We start from the raw sequence: 21,133 nt of genomic DNA on the forward strand, positions 1-21,133 counted from the left end.
TAATATCTTTGGAGTCTGTATATTCTAAGAAGAAAGGACGTTGCATGCACATTGAAATAAACTAATTGGAAAAAGAAATGGGATTAAGAATGGTTTTTTAAAAAATAAAAGTACGTAATCAAATACATTTACTTAAGTTAAATGTATTATTCGTTTCTCTGTTGATTCATATCAACTAAATCAATTCACTAAATAGTCTCTTCCTGGCCTACTGAGGATCAGCTCTTTTCAGGTCTACAGCAGTCCAATTAGATAGGTGCCATTGTTATCTTCCTTTTTTAGATACGAAAATGAAGGCCCAAAGAAATTTAAAATATCCAGCTTGGATCTTTCCTCTCTTGAACTCCAGACTCATATAACCAGATCTATACTGGCCAGTTCCACTGAGGTGTTTAGAAAGCTTCTCCGATTTCACGTATTAAACCTCAGCTCTGGATCATCCCATATAAAATATGCTTCCTCTGCAGTGCTTCTTCTCTGATTGTTCACAGTTAGATTCTACAAATTAGCCAAAATTTCAGAGTGATCTGGTTTCCTTCTTTATGGCCTATGTTAATTTCATAACAACTCTCATTAGCTCCACCTCCAAAATCCAACCTTTCTTAACACTTCCATTGATTCTCTCTTGGCATGAACCCCCATCATCGACTCCCTAGGTAGCTCCCACAATCTCCACTTTGTCTCATTCAGCACATCTCAACACAGCAGCTAGAGTGACTTTTTAAAAAATAAAAACATAAATAAGATATGTCATTTCCCTGCCTTAAACACACACACATGCATCCACACATGTACACATACACACACCCCATCCAGGGGTTTCCCAAAGTAAGAGCCAGTGTCATTTGAGTAGCTTAAAGGTCTAACAAACACTAGCCCTCGTTAGCTTGTCTGACTTCATAATCTACCTTGTTGCTCTCTCTGCTCCAGTCATATCGTTCCCCTTCCTTTTCATCAGATAAGTTCTCAGGCTTTCACTTGCCATTCTCATTTCCTGGAATGACCTTTCTTCAGGTATCAGCATTACTCTTTTGCATATGTTATTCCAGCCTTTCCTCAAATGCTGCCTTGCTGGTGAGGCCTTCCCTGATCACTTACTTAGAAATACTTCCTCCCTCCACCTGCATTTCTCAACTCCCTTCCCTTTGTTTTTTCTCCAAAGCAGTTGACACCATCTTACTTATATTTTCATGTATGTACTTAGGTTGGTCTTTATCTATCTTCCCCAACTAGAATATAAAAAGTCCAGGGATTTTGTCTGTTTGGCTCCCATTGTCTATTATATGGTATATGCTTAATAAGTATTTGAATAAATAGATTAATTAATATGTAAATTTGCTCAAAGGCCAAAGCTATTATATGGCAGAGCTGAGAAAGGGCTCCTTCTCTGAACAAGATATTAAGAACTAGGGGAAAAGGGCCAGGCACTGTGGATCATGCCCGTAATCCCAGCACTCTGGGAGAGGTGGAGGTGGGCAGATAGCCTGAGGTCAGAAGTTCAAGACTAGCCTGGACAACATGATGAAACCCCATCTCTACTAAAAATACAAAATCTGCTGGGTGTGGTGGTACATGCCTGTAATACCAACTACTTGGGAGGCTAAGGTAGGAGAATTGCTTGAACCTGGGAGGTGGAAGCTGCAGCGAGCTGAGATTGCACCACTGCATTTCAGCCTGGGTGACAGGAGCAAAACTCTCTCTCAAGAAAAAAAAAAAAAAAAAAAAAAGAGCTAGAAGAAAGGAAGAATAGGCTGGAAAGAAATTAATTATCTGGGGAAAACAGGGTACAAGGTACAGATCTATCTTCCTTATTTAGCATTGGTCAGTATATTGGCTTCCAAGGGTATTATTTGATTTATAAGACAGATGGAATACGAGATTTGGACTCCACAATGCCTGCTTAAGAGAGACGGTACAAACATCTTTAACATCTGTGCTTTTTTTCAGTCTTTGAGATAGAGACTGACATTTCTCACCATTCATATTCTCTCTTATGGAAGACGGGGAAGGCTGCTTCCTCAGCACAGTAGTTAGTCTGACACCATGTGGCAGAGTCGTTACCAATGAAATAGGAGAAGTGGTGTGTGCCACCTGCCATTACAACCTCCCAACAACCACTCACGTTCTGTCTCCTCAATAGAAACCATAAAAGTCTGATCTAGAAAATGGTGGTATCTCAGTACTAAAAAGGCCTACGTCTTTACATTACAGCTTAGAAGAGAGCAAACACTATTGTAAAAGGTATGATGCACAAGATTTATTGTAAAATGTCTGTACACTCAATTCTGTTAAGCATTAGCCTTCCCAAAAATCAACTTGATTTTTACATTAAAAAGTTATGAAATAATTCCTGACATATGGATCCATATCATATAAATGCTATGGCATATGCATCTGCCGCAAAATAACAAGGTTCTTAAGAATAATCTGTAGAGTGCCATCCAAAATAAATGTCTTTGCACTGTATCATAATTAAAATGCCTTTGGATTAAGCACTTGAGAAGATATGTGGGCTGAAATTTCCTCTGCAATATTACTACTTCTAAAATGAATCATTTTCTAATAACACATAATCCATAACTCCCTTTTGAAATGCTGGAAAATTTGAAAATTTAGAAACATTTATTTTTTAGAAAGATAAGCAATATATTGATCATACTTTAGGAGGTAGCTTGCTTTAAGCAAACATTCTAAAAAAGCTTGTAATAAATGTGTTTTGGGAAAAAGCAGATCTCTGTTTTGATTATTTATATTTTATATCTTCCCCACATTCTGAATATTATCTTCAAACGTTTCTGTAAAACCACAGAAAATTCTATACCTACATTTTTCTCTGTCCACAATATTCACAGAAGAAAAAAATATACAAAACTATCAATTATTAGATTTGTAACTAGCATATCAGTGAAAGTATCCTTTTTTTATTTAGGAAGAATTAGATCAACATTACAAACAGTTTTAAGCGCTTAGTTAATCTTCTGAACATCTAAGGCAAAAAGGCAGTGGTGAGCATTTTTTACGCACCACAGGATATCCATCTATAGAGACTCAAAAATCTCAATTTTACCCTTAACCTTCATATTCCATTGAAAACAAAGCAAGCAGGAAAGATAAGTAAACCCGAAAGCAGGTAGAACAAAAGTATTTGGCTTTTTAAGTCTTCTTAGCTTTGTAAGATGACAAAAGAAAGCACAAATAGGGCTGCTGGATTGAATACTCCTTTCCCCAAACTAATCAAAAATAAATGCATTTCTTCTTTTCCAGTTAAGCTTCATTCTGTTCTGTAATGATAAGTGTAAGTATGCTAAGGACTAGGTCATAGCTTCGCCAAGATAGTTACGCTTTAGATTCACTGGTGGAGTTTTAAAATTACTCATAACTGGGTTTCACCCCAGAATAATTAGGTCTGAATATCCAGGGTATATTTTAAGTGCTTCCCAGATGGTTCTAATGTCCAGTTTTTAAAAATTTATCCTTTTGGTGTTTAATTGAACTATGTTAGAATAATGTTTGTGTGTGTATAGGGTATGGTGCTGAGAAGGAACAAGAAATTTATCACTCAATCTGACATTGTACTAGACACTTCAAATATGTATTACATATCCTTAGAATATAACTTCAGGCTATATATTTTAATTCATGCTTTAAAATATATAAGAATTAAGTTTAAAATATGGGAAATAGACTATATTTTGTAAAGCTAATTAAATACTCATTGAACATGGATATCTTTCAGTAATATTGTGTTTCCTGGAACTGGTAGTATTTAAGCAAATATTCAAATAATGGATGCTAAATATAAACAGAAAGATTGAGACAGATTAGCAAACTATTATGGCCATGGGCCAAATCCGGCCACTGCCCATTGTCTGAATGATGTTTGCTTGGAAATCAGTCATATCCATGATTCTACGTTTCTTATAGCTGCACTCATGCAATAATGGCAGTGTTGAATAGTTGTGACAGAGACCATATGTCCCAAAAGCCAAAAATATTTACTATCTAGACTTTAATAGAAGAAGTTTGCTGACCCTTTGGTAAGGTCTGGATGTTTGTGTACCCCCAAAATTCATGTTAAAATCCTAACCCCCAATGTGATGATATTGGGAGGTGTGGCCTTTGACGGTTGATTAGGTGATGAGGGCGGAGTCCTCATGAAGGGATGAGTGCCTTATAAAACACATCCCAGAGAGAATCTTTTGCCTTCCACTATGTGGCAGACAATGAAAAAAGCACCCTCTATGAACCAGAAAGCACCCTCTATCCCCACCAGATACCAAATCTGCCAATGCCTTGATCTGGACTTTGCAGACTCCAGAATTGTGGAGAAAATTTCTGTTGTTTGGAATTTACCAGCTCTTGGTACAGTCACATGTCACTTAATGATGGAGATAAGTTCTGAGAAACACAGCGCTTGGTGATTTCATTGTTAAGCAATTGCCATACAGCGTATTTACAGAAACCTAGATGGTATAGCTGACTACATACCATTGCTCTGGGCTAAGAATCAACACAGGATGTTACTGTACTGAAAGCTATAGGCAGTTATAACACAATAGTAAATATCTGTGTATTTAAACAGAAAAGGTAGTATAAATACAGTATTATGACCTTATGGGACCACTGACTGAAACATTGTCATGCAGTGCAGGACTATTTTTTATAGCAGCACAAACAGACTAAGATACTCTTCAACTACATGACCTGTAGCCTGATATTGGCTCCGAAAATTGTGACTAAAAATTTACTAACTTATTTCAAAGTCTTTTATTTCCAAAGTGAAATACCAGCTAAGATATTGAAATTTCATATTATAAAAGCTCTGACAATATAGGTGAACATGCAGCTTATGTTTTCTTTCCTCCTTTTAAAGTGAAATGTTCACTAAAAAGTATTAACGAAAGATGCCAGAATGGCAAAAACAAAAACAAAAACAAAATCGACCTCAAAAAAATTGTATGGCATATATTTCTTGAGGCTTAATAATATGGAAATAATTCTAGATTGTTTTAAAAAGTGATATTTTATATAAACAAGACCATATTGCCAGGTTTCTGCCTTGTTGTGTAATGAGGCAATGGCTAATCTATCATGACTACATTAATCTACATAAATGATTGTGGGGAGCACATCTCTTCAGGGAGGAAGACAAGAGTAAAGGAAAGAAACCTACCATCTGTCATTCCTTCTCTCCGATGAGGCAATGCTGGTTGTTGGTCCATCCGCCCTCCCTTGTGTTTTTTAGTGGGCCGAGGCCTCTGACTTTGACTCAGGGCTGCGCTGGTGTTACTGTCAGTAGAAAATGGGCTGGTAGGTCGAGGTCTTTGAGAGGAGGTGAAGGCTTTTCCTAAAAAGAAAACAAAGGGAATGGAGTATAGGGAATGTCATTATAGTATACTGATTCTGTCTTGTATTTCAGTTCTAAGACTAAGCTGTAAATCTACCTAGAGATAACATTTGGAGATATCAAATATTGGTGCATCTCTGTAGAAAAATGTATTTTCTACATTTTCAGCTGCATGTATTTTGTTCGATTTTAATAAGCTAACAATACCCACACTGATCCCCCAAAATCAAACATGTAAACATAAAAGAAATGGATCCAGCAATCCAAAACTCAATATTGCATGATTATATTTTTATTTAACCTTGACAATATTAGTGATACTTTCATAGATAAATGCAAATTCATGCAGCTTTTCTTTCTTAAAATTAAAGAAACTATATATGAAATAAAATATATACTGTTTTATTTGTTTAATAAAATTTTATCCTTGGAAACTTAGAAAACCTCTCTGAACACAGAAAAATGTCATATAGTAATTACATCTGAAATTTTACATGAAAGGTCTGCTCAGACACATATATTAAATTGACCTTACCACTTATGCACATACACGATGAATTCTATCTCTTTTGGCAGAAATTCAATAACGTTTGTGTAGAGGATAACAGGTTAAAATCACCTTGTATATCCAGCGTGCAATATGTGTTTTCTGATGAATATTATTGTATCTGAGCAGGCTCCAAATTCTCATTGAAAAATGAAATGTGCTGTGTCCTTTTCTTATGGTTTAGAGTAGGTATTCAGGGAAATTTATTCCGGGAAAAGGTTAGCTAATAAATTTTCAACAACTTGTGATTTTAATGCCATGTTTATTTTAGAAACAGAGGCCTGGTTTATGTGCATGTATTTATTTTCCTGTGTATGATTTCATTTCCTACAACATTACTATATGTAGTTACATTTTCTTAAGTCGATGTGACATGATATTACTTATTGTTTTATTAGCTATTAGCATACATGCAAGAAATGCACTTAGGCCTTCCAATGTATTAGTTTCCTTGCACGTTCTCACTGTTCTGCTTACAGCTGATGCCACAAAAAGCACTCAGGCAACATGAAGTTTCCGACTTATGCCTTATAATGCAAGACAATTCAAATAACAGTTCTATTGCAACATATTTTAGTTTGGATGCTATTTGAAAAATAAACCTCTGCAATGCTTAGAAGATCTTTTTTATTCCATTTAAAGATATCTAATGTATGTTCAAAAGAAATATTGATGATGTGATTCCAAGAAAACTTCCAAGACTCATTTTTATAACTGGAGAATTCAGTGAATGGTGAAATCATTTTCCTTTACTGTGTGAATACAGTTAATATTTTGCAAATGTACTTAAAATTTTATTAGTTTGTTTTGCAAGGTAGTTCAGTTTAATTCATATCTTATAACATTCTTATTGTGTAGTTAAGAATAATACATACAAATATTAAAGCACGCATCATGCCAAAGTTACTTTGTTTCAAATGTTTATAAATTACTAATCTATTATTAATTCCACATTCTTTTTTTTGTGGAATGAGCAGCACATGAAAAATAATACAATTGTTCTTTTACATGATTACTTATCGCTCTCAGAAATCAAAATTACTCTAAAGATAAATACACTTGTCATAATTTTATTCAACTTGCAAATGCAGTGGGTTTAATCTTAAATTAGCATCCTTTAAAACAAATAAAAAATTATTGTATTAAAATCTTAATAGCCAAACAATTAATAAGACCATAAGCCATTTGAACTGTTAAGACCAATAGTCTTAGACCCATTCACACCATGCTAAGGAAGCCTTCCCAGAAAATGCATTTGCAGAAAGAGATGGGGCAAAGGAAAGTAATGGAGATAAAAGCTGAGTGATTTTAATCACTGGGTACATTATTAATTGTGCGAGGACTTTGCAAAGTGTGAGTTATTGAAAATTTAATGGCAATCTTAGTTGCTGCTTTGCCATAATATAAAAAGGAAGCATATTCCAATTAATCAGCACATGAAGAGAAATGAAAATAAGGAATAGAAGTCGGTGAGGAGGAGCCTATTCTTGGCTCTGCAAAACTAGCATCAGAAGAGAGTTTTGGTAATGGAGCATCCAAATTGTGTTCATGCATATTAAAGAAGGCCCTACCGTCAGTCTCACGAAGGAGAAAGAACAGGAGAAAAGAGGTCAGTGTCCAAAGACAAGATTCTCTCATGCAAAGAGTGTTGACTTGGAGTCTACCAACCTGTTCTTGTAAGGCTGGTTCCATCCAGCCTAAAACCAGCTTTATCTGCTGCTGCCACCAGTGCTTGTGCAAAACTGCCGCTGGCAAAGATAGAGCCATCTGAGGAGCTACCTACACTAGATCTATGACTAGAAAAGTTACGATCCTCATCAGATGCAGAGCCCCATCCATTTACCATTGAACCTAAAAACAAATGTAGTTGTCTAGTGAGTTGTATATATTGAACATCTCATCTGCTTGCACACACTATCCTAATGAGCAAGAAGGCTGTCCTCGCTTCTTCCTTGAAGCTTCATCATGATTTCCTTAGCTAAATGCAAGTATCATTTGCATTTTAGACATTTCTAGTGCAGAAGAATGAAGATCATTTAAAACCTGTATCTGCTTGCAGCACATGAGCAATGCATGTTTTGTATTGTTCAGCTCGTACATTGTTTAAATTATTACACAATCATTTTCCAAAAGAGAATCGCAATGTGTATTTTAAGCTACTGTAATTCACAAATGAACACTTTAATTAAAACAAGCAGTGTACTTATACTTATCAAAGACTTAGTTGAAGAAATAGTGTGACTATATTATGAGTTTAATTCAGTCACCAATGGTAATCTGCATAGAAACTACACTGTATACCGTAAAAAGGCAAAATTTATTTCAAGATTTTAAAATACAAACTAATTATAAATAACAACAAAAATTCACAAACAAAAAATGTACAAACAATATCAAAGCAAATGAACTTAGAAAATAAGAAAAAATGTATTTTAAAGAATTTCTATTAATTTAAATGTTCTTTATCCTTTCTTCCCTTTTTAAGTTACTTAAGAACTCCAGTTTTCTCTTTAGTACTAATATTTATATTAAGAAGTAACATTCATAAGGACTATCATCAGCATTAATATGAAGTTTTTTTTCTGCAAAATGAAACATGGTAATAAAGGAAAACAATTTTAGTTTTATGTTTAAAGAGCTGTAAGTTGTGAAGATACTCAGAGCTATTTTTTTCTTAATTTTCTAGCAAGTCATTCAAAATTTTATGTCTTTTCTTAGACAAAAACACAGAGAGAACTTAATCTACTACTTAATAAAATTAATATCAAAAGATTTATTTATGTTGGTATAACATTAATTCAACACACAAAAAGCTACCAAGTATTGCTTATCCTAAATTTGTTAGAAGAGGGGCCAAAAATTTGTAAGAAACTACTTTAAGATTTCTAAATAAACCAAATACATATTTACATAAAAGAGATGAAACCAAATGCTATCGACTGTTTAAATTTTTTCTCCAATATTTTAACAACAAGAGAATACTTAGGAATGCTGCCATGATGCAGTATTTGTATTTTAGTCAAGGGGCCAGTATACAATGACATGGATTCATTCACTTTCAATACAGAGAAAACAGAAGCTGAACTGGTTAGAATGATCTGAGAAGTTAAAAGGGTGTTAAGTGTAGCAAAGAAAGATAGCATTTTGATTCTGGTTGCCAAAAGCACAGAGATACACTTTTTATTTTTTAAACAAATTCCCTTGACACAGGCCACTGCAAGGAAGCTGAGATAACACCAGTAACTGAGCCTCATCTAAGAGAATCACTTCTGGGCTCATAACCACAAGTCAAGGACCAACAATCCAAAATGGAAGAAGAAATGATGCAGTAGGCTTGGCAATATAATGCTACACTAGATAAGAAAAGAAATCAAAGCAACTCAGGGAGGAAGCAGCAAACGAATATGAAACTCTAGAACAGAGGATAGTTTTGAAACGTTTGAAAGCTCACTCCTAGTCTCTTCCCTGGGCTGTTTTCTGTATTTCTAAATGCCTGCTCGTACTTTTCAAGCAAGCATCTCTTAATCTTCGCTTTGTTTCATTCCTAAAGTCCTCTTACCTGATTTCTTTCCAGTCTTTTCCAACTTCCTCATTGCTCTCTACATTATCTTTGTGAAGTATTTACATACACATGTTCCTCTGTGTAAAGACTTACCTAGCTGGCCAATGCCATATTCAAACTTCTGATTAAATATTTGCAACTCTTCAATATCTAGCTTAGCCTACTGATATGGGTTGGCTCCGTGTGCCCACCCACATTTCCTCTTGAAAAGTAATCTCAGTGTGTTGAGTGGGGTACTTCGTGGGGGGTTATTGGTCAATGGGGAGTTTTCCTCATGCTTTTCTCATGATAGTGAGGGAGTTCTCACAAAAAATGGTTGTTTGGTAAGTTCTGGTATTTCCCCTGCTCTCTCTCTCTCTCTCTCTCTCTCTCTCTCTCTCTCTCTCTCACTCACCACCATGTAAGACATGCTTTGCTTTCCCTTTGCTTCCTGCCATGATTGTAAGTTTCCTGAGGCTCTCTAGCCATGTGGAACTGAGTCAATTAAACCTCTTTTGTTTATAAATTACCACATCTCAGGTAATATCTTTATAGCAGTGTGAAAACGGACTAGTACACCTGCTGTATATTAGTCCTCATTCACTCTTACAGCCTGTGTGTCTCCTCGCCTCATTTATATAACATCATTTTTCATTCTTTGGACAGAGACATTGCCACTAACACTATTAACTACTGCCAAACTTTAAAGTCTAAATTAAATGGCATTTCTTTAATCATCCTAATTCTACCCTATTATGGGGAGAATCAATCTCTCTACCTTCTTTGGTTTCCAAACACTATACATAAACTCCCATATCAGTTCTCTCTATATATTATGCTCTGCTGCACATGTATTTCCTCTCCTGGACAATGGAATTCTGGAGATTTGGAATTATTTCATGTTTATTTTCATATTGCTTGTCAAGGGATGTCGTACATTAGAAATTCAATAAACAGTGGGCATATGGAATTAAATGCATTCAACATTTTCATTGTAGAGGTAGAAAAACATATCAAATTGACACATCTATGCTTTTTGATGTGTAATTTCTTAGCAATGTCCTTATTTTAGCTATAGAAACAATTTTCTCATAAGAACTCTTAGAAAGTTTATTAAATAAGGAATATGACACTAGTTAACTGTTGTTGGTTACTCAATCATCCAAAATGTAATCATCCAAAGTGAGAATGTAAAAAATTATATATGTTACATATATATGTTACATACATATGCATGTTGTGTATGTGTCAACTAATTATGTTTTGATACACTTGAAGACTGATATTTAGCAATCTCTTATTCAAATTAAGATAAAGAATTTACATTAAGTGGTAACTTAGTTTCCTTGGAATGTAACTTTTCCATCCACATTTATCCATCATAATCTACTTGGCCCAATGATTTGTTTTCTAAAATTTTTCTTTTTCCACAATAACCAACCTAAAAATAGTTGAGTTTCTTTGGTTTCGTGTCTATGTCTGCTTGCTGTGTGGTTCCAGCCTGAAGATCTAGCATAGCGACAAATTTAGTTCTCCGAACCTATAAAACTGACTGTTGTGTAGCTATTGAGAGGTGAAATCAGTAAATCTTACACCACAGTAGTATCACTAAAGAAATAATATACAGTGAAACTGCTGGCAGAGAATCAGCTTAACTTTCACCCTCAAATAACCCTGTTTATGTCCCTGTGGTAACTTGCAAGTCCTTCATCCGAGGATTTCCACGCACATACACTTGTGATACTCTAAACAAATGGATTACTTCCTGCCTTTATGGCTATGCTCTGCCTTTCCTCCATCCTTTAATGCTCCTTGTATGTCATTAAAACTCCCAATTATTCATGAAGTTTTCCCTGATGCTTTTTTTCTTCCTCTGGGAAGAGACTGTAACACAGAAGACAGGGTTTCAAGAGACTATTAGTAAATACAGAAAGAACATCAACTATTCTTTCCTTTGTATTTCTTTTAAGAGCAAAGAGACTAGATAGACAACTTAAGAATTAAAGATACGTGGCCACAGATATTTGGCCATATTTGGTGATAGGAAACTAACGACCCAATCTGAAGAGAGGGAAGTATCTCATGTTAGTGTAGTTGTGTTTGCCTTCAAAATGGAGGGCAAAAAACATAGAAATAAATTTTCTCTCTCCTTCTCTTCATCTCTCTTCCTCTCTGTCTTGTACCTTCGACATCTCTTCCCCTATAGTTGGGTTAAGATGTATAAAGTGGATATATTTATGGTAAATACTTTTAAAAGACATTTGGTTACATTCCATGAATCAAATAGTATATAATATATTAAAATTCCTTCTATAAAATGGCTAAAATGTATTTAACATCTACTGATTTTACCTTTTAGTGGCCTTCCTGAAAAAAAGAAAAGATGTTGAGATTTAAACATGAACAGTGAGCTGAAGATTTAGGTAAACAATTACCATCCCAACACACGTACAAAAAGAGAGAGAAGTCAAAGATAACGAATAAAAGAAAAGGAAAACATTAATTCACAAATTTCAAAGTAGGTCATCTTAGTGATAACTGGTTTTCTTTCATAAACATAAGTATAAACATGAAAATTAAAATGAACACCAGGAAAAACCAATTCAGCTAGATGTTCCTTACAAATTATAAGCACTCCACACCAATTTGACATGTTATAGTCCCAAACATAATCAATACATATTTAAACATTTAATGAGAAATGGATTTATGTCAGATAGCCAAATTTATTTGTTTCCATTTCCAATCTTTCCAAATTTCCCTGATTTAAATTGCCAAAAGGCCAAAAAAGCCTCAAATGTATTCAAGCTGTTGAAGTAGTACTGCATAGACAACGCGAAGTTGCTGCGGAAATGTTACTGAGCAGTAAAATACCATGATAAAGTGGCATCTCGCTGTGTCTCCATTCCATCTTCAGCACTAACATTAATTTATGATCAGTCACCAATTCATTTACATGTCGTTTTATGCTAAATCCTTCCTTGCTGATAAATGCTTACCCTTAGATCCATTAAGCTAGAGTAAAGTCTGTGCTTTATAATATGATCCTGCTAATTGTTGTATTACCATTTTGATGAAATAAAAACTAGCCATTAACAATTTTCAGCCAATATTTAATCTATGAACTCTTCCTATTAAATGTTGTTTGTCTACCTGTTAGTAAAAATTGCAGCTACCAATGTCTTTAGACAAATTAATCCAAATATTGACCTTTGTCTAGATGTAGAAAAACATGTCAAATCTGCAGAAGTTCTTTTTTCACTCAAACACATTGAATATGCAATGATTCCACCTGCATTCCTCAGAGAGAAAGAAATGCGTAATCCTCTATAATCCCAACACTTTGGGAAGGTGAAGTCGGCTTGAGACGAGCCTGGGCAACCTGGTGAAAACCCATCTCTATTAAAAATGCAAAAAAAAAAAAAAATAGCCCAGCATGGTAGCCTGGGCCTGTAGCTACTCAGGAGGCTGAGGCAGGAGAATTGCTTAAACCTGGGAGGCGGATATTGCAGTGAGCCAAGATTGTGCTACTGCACTCCAGCCTGGGTGACAGAGAGAGACTGTCTCAAAAAAAACAAAAGACAAAAAAGAAAGAAGGAAGGAAGGAAGGAAGGAAGGAAGGAAGGAAGGAAGGAAGGAAGGAAGGAAGGAGAAGGAAGGAAGGAAAGAAGGAAGGAAGGAAGGAAGGAAGGAAGGAAGGAAGGAAGGAAGGAAGGAAGGAAGGAAGGAAGGAAGAAGTTTTGCAGAAAAACAAAGTTTCAGGTCAAAGTTTTTAGTGGAGGAGGCTCTAAAAGCTATGTGGTAGAGTCAGACGGTGAGGCTGCAGGTTTCATTGTTTTCATACTGATCTGGTGTGGGAGTTTCAGCACAAACCTCCAAAAACATAAAATATATACCATAGAGCCATGATTTCCTTTCACCTGTGATATTCATGTGGGGTCCAGCAGTCAAGAAAACTTTTTATTTGTTTCACTTAACAGCACACAAGCTCAGTAGTCCTTTTTGTGATCACTTAGGTAGTTAGAATCTTTGCTACATGTTGGGGACATTTTCCTGGTGCACTCTTTCCTACTGCCTTCTGTCTCTTTTTTTCCTGGTGGTGTCATTAAATTCAGGAAACAGGTACCCTTGACTCTCACCATGGAAGTTACAGAACGAAGTATTAAAGCCTTCTCCCTCCCTGTTACCCAGTAGTTCGGCATTTAGAAAGAAATAATTCAGGCATATTCCTGAAGACAGAAACAAGCCTTTATGTTTACTTTCTAGCCCAAACAGAGTCGAATGAGCAGTAATAAATAAATATTTCATATTTTATTACAATCAAATAGGTGTGCATTATGACATAGATTAAAATGAAAATTATTAAAATGAGATTCATTGCAAAAAGTGCTAATAGAGTTGAATTTTGTTAACATGGGTCACTATAAATAAACATAGAACTGAAAGTCAAAAAAATGAATAACGGATGTCACATATAAAAATTAATATCTTGCTCTTGATTAAATGCATAGGAAAAAAGGACTAAAGAATCTAGAGAGAAAACTAAATGTTCTGCTTTTATATATATAGGTCTTCATGTGTGTTTATACACACACACTGAGATCCACATACTAAGCAACAAACCAGCTTACTATTTTCCTCTTAAATGTACCTTCTCCACAGCTTCGAAGAAAGCTGTGTGCTTCCAGAGCGGGATCACGATAATTTGCCTTTAGAGTAAGACTGATAGTTTTTGAGCATTCTTCTTCCACTTACCAGGTGGCTAACCTGGAAAAAGGATTTAAACCCCTCTGAGACTCCAATTTTAATCTATTAAATGAAAAAAGACTAGTAATAGGGTTGTGAGGATTGGATGAATTAATACACATAAAACTTTATAATAAGGATCAGCAAACTTTTTCTGTAGAACCACAGATATCGAATATTTTAGGTTTTGCTGTCTCTGTCATACACTCTTCTTAGTTTTTGTTTGTTTGTTAGTTTTTTGTTTTCCTATAAATAACCCTTTCAAAAATATGAAAAACCATTCTTGGTTCATGGGGCCACACAAAATACAGGCTACTGCTTAGAAAGATCCCTTGCATTTTTAAAAAGTTATCTATTTGTTAAGAGAAAGTAGCTTTGCACTTACTAAAGGTTATATATGTATTACTTATTATTATTATTAATTAATCTAAAATTTTAGCTAAGTGATTATAAGTAATAGGTATTCAATAGGTGTTTGCTGCAGAAAGAAAGAAATAATAAAACAGACCTGAAAATACATGTTATCCAGTATTGAGGTCATTCACGGGATATGGAACTGCTGATGTTTTCCTCTTTTATATTTTTTTTAGTTTTTTTCCATTCACAGACCATCATTTTAAAATTTAAGAACTCCCTCCCATGCTTATTTCTTTACAAAAATGGGCTCTGTCCCTGGTTAACTGCTGATACTTCCTAATGGGGCAGCTGTGAAGGGCAATATATCCAAGTAAAAATCCTGCATAATTCTATATAGAGGCTTACTAGCCCATCTCAATGTTGCAATTGAAATAACATTCTGATTGGCTTCAGAGTTTCAGGGACTGGAACTATGTAATAAAATAGTCATTAGTTTAATGAAAGGGTAAATAACTAACACAATTTCGGGAGAAGGTAATAACTGATTGACTCATGCCACAAACATGTTCAGAACCCAAAGGAACTGGTGGTATGAACTGCATCCTCTGTATGGGCACTTACCATGTTAAAAATAAAAAGAGGCAAGGCGCGGTGGCTCATGCCTATAATCCCAGCACTTTGGGAGGCCGAGGCGGGTGTATAACTAGGTCAAGAGATCAAGACCATCCTGGTCAACATGGTGAAGCCCTGTCTCTACTAAAAATTACAAAACTTGGCTGGGCACGGTGGTGCAGCCTGTAGTCCCAGCTACTCAGGAGGCTGAGGGAGGAGAATTGCTTGAACCCAGGAGGCGGAAGTTGCAGTGAGCCGAGTTCGCGCCATTGCACTTTAGACTGGGTAATAAGAGCAAAACTCCGTCTTGGAAAAAAAACAAAAACGAAAGCAAAAACAAAAACAAAAAACATAAAAAGCCCATGGAAATAATGCCTGTTAGATTGTTTACCTCATTTAGTGCCATTAAACTAGCCTGAAGTGTCTGAGGAAAATATAAGCATGTTAGAACAACGTTAATTGGCATGTTGATTTCTCTAATATTCAGTATCTATGCACATCCACCTCAGGGTTATTCTCACTGACGTCTGCATGCATGCATGCACACACACGATATTACACTTATAATCTTATCTACACTCTCACACACTCCCTACGCAAGCATCCACACCCACATTGTAATACACTCACACACCTTACACACACACACACACATTTATAAGCACTCACTCACATACCCTAGAGAGCAAATTAAATCTTTGATCACACCTCCACAAAGTTGTTGTGGAAGAGAAAGAAAAGGAAAAGCGGGTTTGTATTTGGCTACTTTTGTGTAAAGAATAACTTCTTTTACTAAAGAGATGTATTACTCACAGGATAAGCTCATCATGGAATACAAATCTAAACACCCTGAGGTTTTTATATACAGCAGTAATTAAGCAGTGAATTCAAGGAGGAAACCAGACTTTGTTTTCTTAGCAACAAAAGCTTAATTTGGAATGAGCATTACACTAGCTACAGGAGAAATGCAGACTGCTGGAGGTGCAGGCACATCGGGCAGCCTGACATGTTACAGGTGAGTATGTAGTCATGTAAAATGGCATTCTCCTGATTTATAGACGTATTTATCTCTTTGACATTATAATATTTAATAAAAGAACTACACAGACTCTAGCTGACTTTTTTCATCATTATTGCAATTTGTTACTGCATTCCTAATGGAAAGGAGTTCAGTATCATTAGTGAAATATGCAAAAATATGCAGAATTTTTACCCTGAAGGAGATTATGCTGGAAATTCAGGCAAAAGGGCTTAATATAATAGTGCACTAATAAGTCAGCTCTCTGCATTTGAAGATTTTAACTTGCGCTCTATCACCTTCGGTTGGATCTGGGTTTCAAATCACAGCAGTGTATCTGCGGTTATTAAATCTTAATTAGGCTGGCAAGCAGACCAGCCACTGGGTAAGAAGAAAAACTAAAAAATGGGCTCGTGCATCACACATTGTGTAATTCAGGGAGGAATGCAGAGGAAAATCGTAGGCACTGATGCTGCTTTATCACTGTCATAAACCAATTTCCATCAGCGTTTGCAGAACTCTAACACACTGTGTAACTCTGAGAAAGTTTGAAAGCTATTGGCATAAAAATGAATTAAGTGGGATTGTGATAAAATACCTCCTAGGATGAAAGATGTCATCATGGTAAATACAGATATGAGCAGTCTTCTGAGAAAACCCAATGAGATGCAGAGACCAGACTTCAGTTTGTAGTAGCTCTGTCTACACAGTGATGTAAGAGGCATTTGTGTGTGTGTGTGTCCAACAATGTGTATCTATTTGAACAAAAAGACTGAATCTTTATTTTTCTCCATATTCATTGATTCTATATTACGATTTAAAGTTTTCTTTAAAAACCCTTGAAAATAGGTTATATCTCCGTCCTGGGATCATCAGAGAAGAATACCAGTGGAAGTCTTTCATTTGGTGAACAAGGCAAGAGGAAGCCAAAGAAGTAAACAGAAAAAAATAACTGCATTTCTTGGAAGAGAAGCATTTGCTAGATTCAGCAATGTGAAATGCATAAACATATGGCTTATCTCACTACACATTTTCTTCACTCTAAAAATAATTCCTCGTACAACCTTAAAGTGGCTTATTCAGGAGACTTGTTTACTCTCCATCAGAGAATGATTTTACAGAGTGAAATATCAAGAAGCATTTTAAGATTTCATTCATTTTGTATGTTGTTCCTGATATTAAAAAAAAGATCATTTCTAAAAGTCAAGGTTATTAATGTAATAGACTTGGTTTCCTAATAGAGTGAACTTCTCATGAAAGCCCTAGATATAATTGAGTTTTCTTTCATGTCTTTAAAGCCTTTTAAAATTCATGAATTTTCTTATCATTTTTGCAGCAAAGCAAAAGTATTTCCAAATCCTTTTTGATTTTGTATTTAATATTAACATATTTAAAATGTTACAGAAATAGACGGAGTGGACTAAGTCTTACAATAAGGAAGTAGTTGATTTTTGATGCATTTTAAAGTTACCGATAGGTCAGTTATTCCTATTACATTGGTTCCGTTACCTGTCACAGAGCTGTCTAGATTGTCCATACTGGATCCAGGTGTCTGGTCCAGTGCTCTCAGGGGCCTGGGAATTTCTAAAGCTTCCTCTTCATCATCAGCATCATCATCTGGAACGTCCGTTTCCAAATCAGAAATCAAGGCTCCGGACACATAACCTAACGGTGGAACCGGAGGCTGTGGAGGTTGATTATTGCTTTGAATGTGCCTAGAATTCAAATGAAATTTTAAAACGAAAGGCAATTCATTAATATGCAACAAAATTATAATCTGAATTAAATGCATGCTATACTAACTCATATTGTCTCTTTCCCTTCCATTAACTAATTTTAGAGTTCACAAGCCTTTCGGCAGAGACGATAGCTATGAATATGAGCCTCACCAAAAAAAGTACAACATAGACCAGTAAAGTCTTCACTTGGTATTAATAGGATAATACACGAAGAAAAGCAAATACGGACCCAGTATTTCTGTGAAAATATGTCATCCACAGGAGAATAGGAATATTCATCATGCGTAACTATTTAAAGTTCTTATTTTTCATCAAAAAGACTATACTTTTGTTCCCAGTTTAGCATCAAAATTCTACTCAGTCTGTGTAACCCATGCTGCCTGCTAGCCCTTATGAAGGAAAGATGTCCCCTACCTCCCAACCCTGAACACATTTCCTTCCCTAGAAGGCTTCCTCCCTGCACTATGCCTCTCACTTCAAGGCTGGAAGGTCATTTCCACTTTCCAGTTTAGGGTAGGCACAACTAATTGTGCTCTAGTAGCTATTTGTGCATCTGTCTCACCCACCAAAGTCTTAAACTCCTCAAAGGCATAAACAATTCATCTAAGCATTCTCTGTGTCTAGAACAATAGTGTGCTAAATAAACCTGCGATGAATAATGAATTCTAATCTCAACTTTATGAAAAAAATAGATCATGCATTATCAACCGTTCTGTATTTATTTAATTTAATTTTTTTGAGAGACAGGGTCTTGTACCATCGCCCAGGTTGGAGTGCAGTCATGCAATCATGGCTCACTACAGCCCTTACCCCCCAGGCTCAAGTGACCCTCCTGCCTCAGCCTCCCAAGTGGCTGGCATTACAGATATGCCTCACCATGCCCAGCTAGTGTTGTAGAGTGGGAGTCTCACTATGTTGTCTAGGCTAATCTGAAACTCCTGGGCTTAAACAAGGGTCCTGCCTCAGTCTCCCAAAGTGCTGGGATCACAGGCATGAGCCATCATGCTTGGCCCAACCTTCTTTAGAATTTATCAAATTGAAGGTCAAATTTAAGTGACTTGTTTCAAACCAGGTAGCTAACAAAGTGTGCAGCTGGCCCCGTTGATTTTGCTTTGGGTCTTCTCAGATTTTCCTCTAAACTATAAAATGCTAAATGAAATCAATTCATTGTTATTTGTTACCAGTATTAAAAAGTAAATGCACCACATGTTTTAGCATATTAAGTATTTTCTTTGCCTTCATAAAAAAGTATTTAGAAGGCCATTCTATTTAAGGAAGATATTAAAAAGTACTATGCATTTTTATTGTTGGCTCTTGAATGAAGAACGAGACTATTTTGCTTTATAATTTGCAGTCTTTGGGGAAAATAGCTCATTCTTCCCAAATTTGTTTAGTATTTATCTCCCAACTGGCTTCTTCAACTTGTAATCAACTCCAATGTTAACAGAATTTTAGATATTCAATATTAAAAAAGAATTCTAATTCTTAAAGCTACCTCCATATCATCAGACCACAGTCTTTAATTTGTAATAGATCAGAAAGTTGAGGCCCCAAGTTAGTATGCGGCATTCATCACAGCCTGCTAGTTGAAAGATCAGAAGACATAGCATGTTTCCTAAGTATTACTACAGAAAACCTTGAGGGTAGATGAGCACATCTTGCTATAAGTGTTGCCTCAAATCTTCTCACGAATTGGGAATGGAGACAAACAAGGCATGAGCAAGAAGCTATAGGGCAATATGATTCATTCTTTTATAATGATGTGGACTTTGCTCCTAGGAGGGATGGATCAGGCCAACATTCTGGTCCTACATCACTGCTGACACCTCTTAATAAAACAAATATACCTTGAGGGATAAAAAAATGTACTCCTCTATAAGGAAAATTAAGAGATAAATTGAAATACTGGAAGAGGATACATAACATTTATAAATATCTTCTAGTGACAGGTACTGTGTACTTCATGAATCAATAGAAACAGATCCTGGGAGGTGGAGCCTGGAAATTATTATCTGTTAACAGGCCTCCTAGGATGTCGATGTGCAACCCAGACAGAGAGTCACTTCCAAAGCAGAAGCACATGCAGTCTCATAACTCCCACTTGTGGAGTCAGCCAAGGTGTTCCGAAAGATTGCTGGGTTGGGTAGGAACACACGCAGAAGAAGAATCAGGGTGTACTCTGTGGGTATTTGGAGCAGGTGGAGATGAACTAATCTGTTCATTTTTTTTGGCGAATATTTATCAAGCACTTACTAAGTAAGACATTCTTCTAAGTATGGGAAGAAAGCAGTGAACATCTCAGGTAGAAATCCAGGCCTTCCTAGATAATAACAGCTGACATAACAGCCGGGTACAGCAGTGTAAAAGTTCATGCTCATTTCATTCTCACAAAAACTAAAATATGTAACGAAGAATTGAACCTTGACCCAACAGAGGTTAGGCCTTTGCCTTCTACTCCTGGGAAGAAATCTCTAAGTCCCAAGAATGTCCTGTTTGATAAGCCTCTCTGTTTACCTAGAGGCCATAGGCTACTCCAGAAAGCATGGCAACATGATTTATGGTGGGCCTTGGCATTACACGATATCACCTCAACCTCTGGAGGCACTGGAAATTGAGGTTAGCCATGTGGATAGTCAATAATGTCTATGTGACAGAGCCAAAATGAAGTCGCAGGACCTCAGGGAAGGTGTGCCCGTCCCGGGTTGACAATTCTCCATGGTGTTTAATGTCACACTCTGTCGGGAAAGTATGCTGTCCATGATTCCACTGAGAGAAGACAACTAGAAGCTCTGCTTTTGGAATTTTCCTGGACTGTGTCCCATGCATTTCTTCTTTTGGCTGATTTCAATGTGTATCATTTCACTGTAATAAACTATAACTATGAGTGTGAAATCTTTCGGTGAGTTCTATGACTTACTATAGATAATTCTCAAACTTCGGGGTGCTCTTGGGGACCCTTGAAACTTGCACCTGGTGTCTGAAATATAGGTGGTCTTGGGGATTGCCCTCTAATTTCCTATATGAGCTAATTACACATGGGGAAACGATAGCATGTAAATGTTCAGCAAGTTGCCCAAGGTCATGCAGCCAGTAAGACATGTTCATCTCCATGGCAGTGGTTCCAACCCTGTCTGTCCCAGTCAAATTCCAGATAATGCAGTCAGAATTTTTCTCTGGGAGTGGAGTCCACGTATCAATATATTTTAACGTTATCCAAATGGTATAT

The 21,133-nt window shown here is 36.1% G+C and overlaps 1 protein-coding gene across 38 annotated transcripts in view; it reads right to left on the reverse strand.

Moving 5' to 3' along the window:
* The window catches only part of ROBO2 (roundabout guidance receptor 2), a 1,334,178-nt gene that overhangs the window by 9,446 nt on the left and 1,303,599 nt on the right, over positions 1 to 21,133 (reverse strand). For 25 of the 38 annotated variants that reach the window (XM_078358529.1, XM_078358528.1, XM_078358527.1 and 22 more), the window contains 2 exons: positions 17,678 to 17,883; positions 5,174 to 5,347 (listed from right to left, as the gene is read on the reverse strand). In XM_078358529.1, coding sequence (XP_078214655.1) covers positions 5,174 to 5,347; positions 17,678 to 17,883 — 380 coding nt within the window. Of the gene's footprint in view, positions 1 to 5,173; positions 5,348 to 7,562; positions 7,746 to 17,677; positions 17,884 to 21,133 lie in introns of all 38 variants that reach the window. The other 13 variants (XM_078358519.1, XM_078358507.1, XM_078358504.1 and 10 more) reach the window with 1 other exon arrangement.

The sequence above is a fragment of the Callithrix jacchus genome, chromosome 21 (assembly GCF_049354715.1).
Source record: "Callithrix jacchus isolate 240 chromosome 21, calJac240_pri, whole genome shotgun sequence".
NCBI classification, from domain to species: domain Eukaryota; kingdom Metazoa; phylum Chordata; class Mammalia; order Primates; family Cebidae; genus Callithrix; species Callithrix jacchus.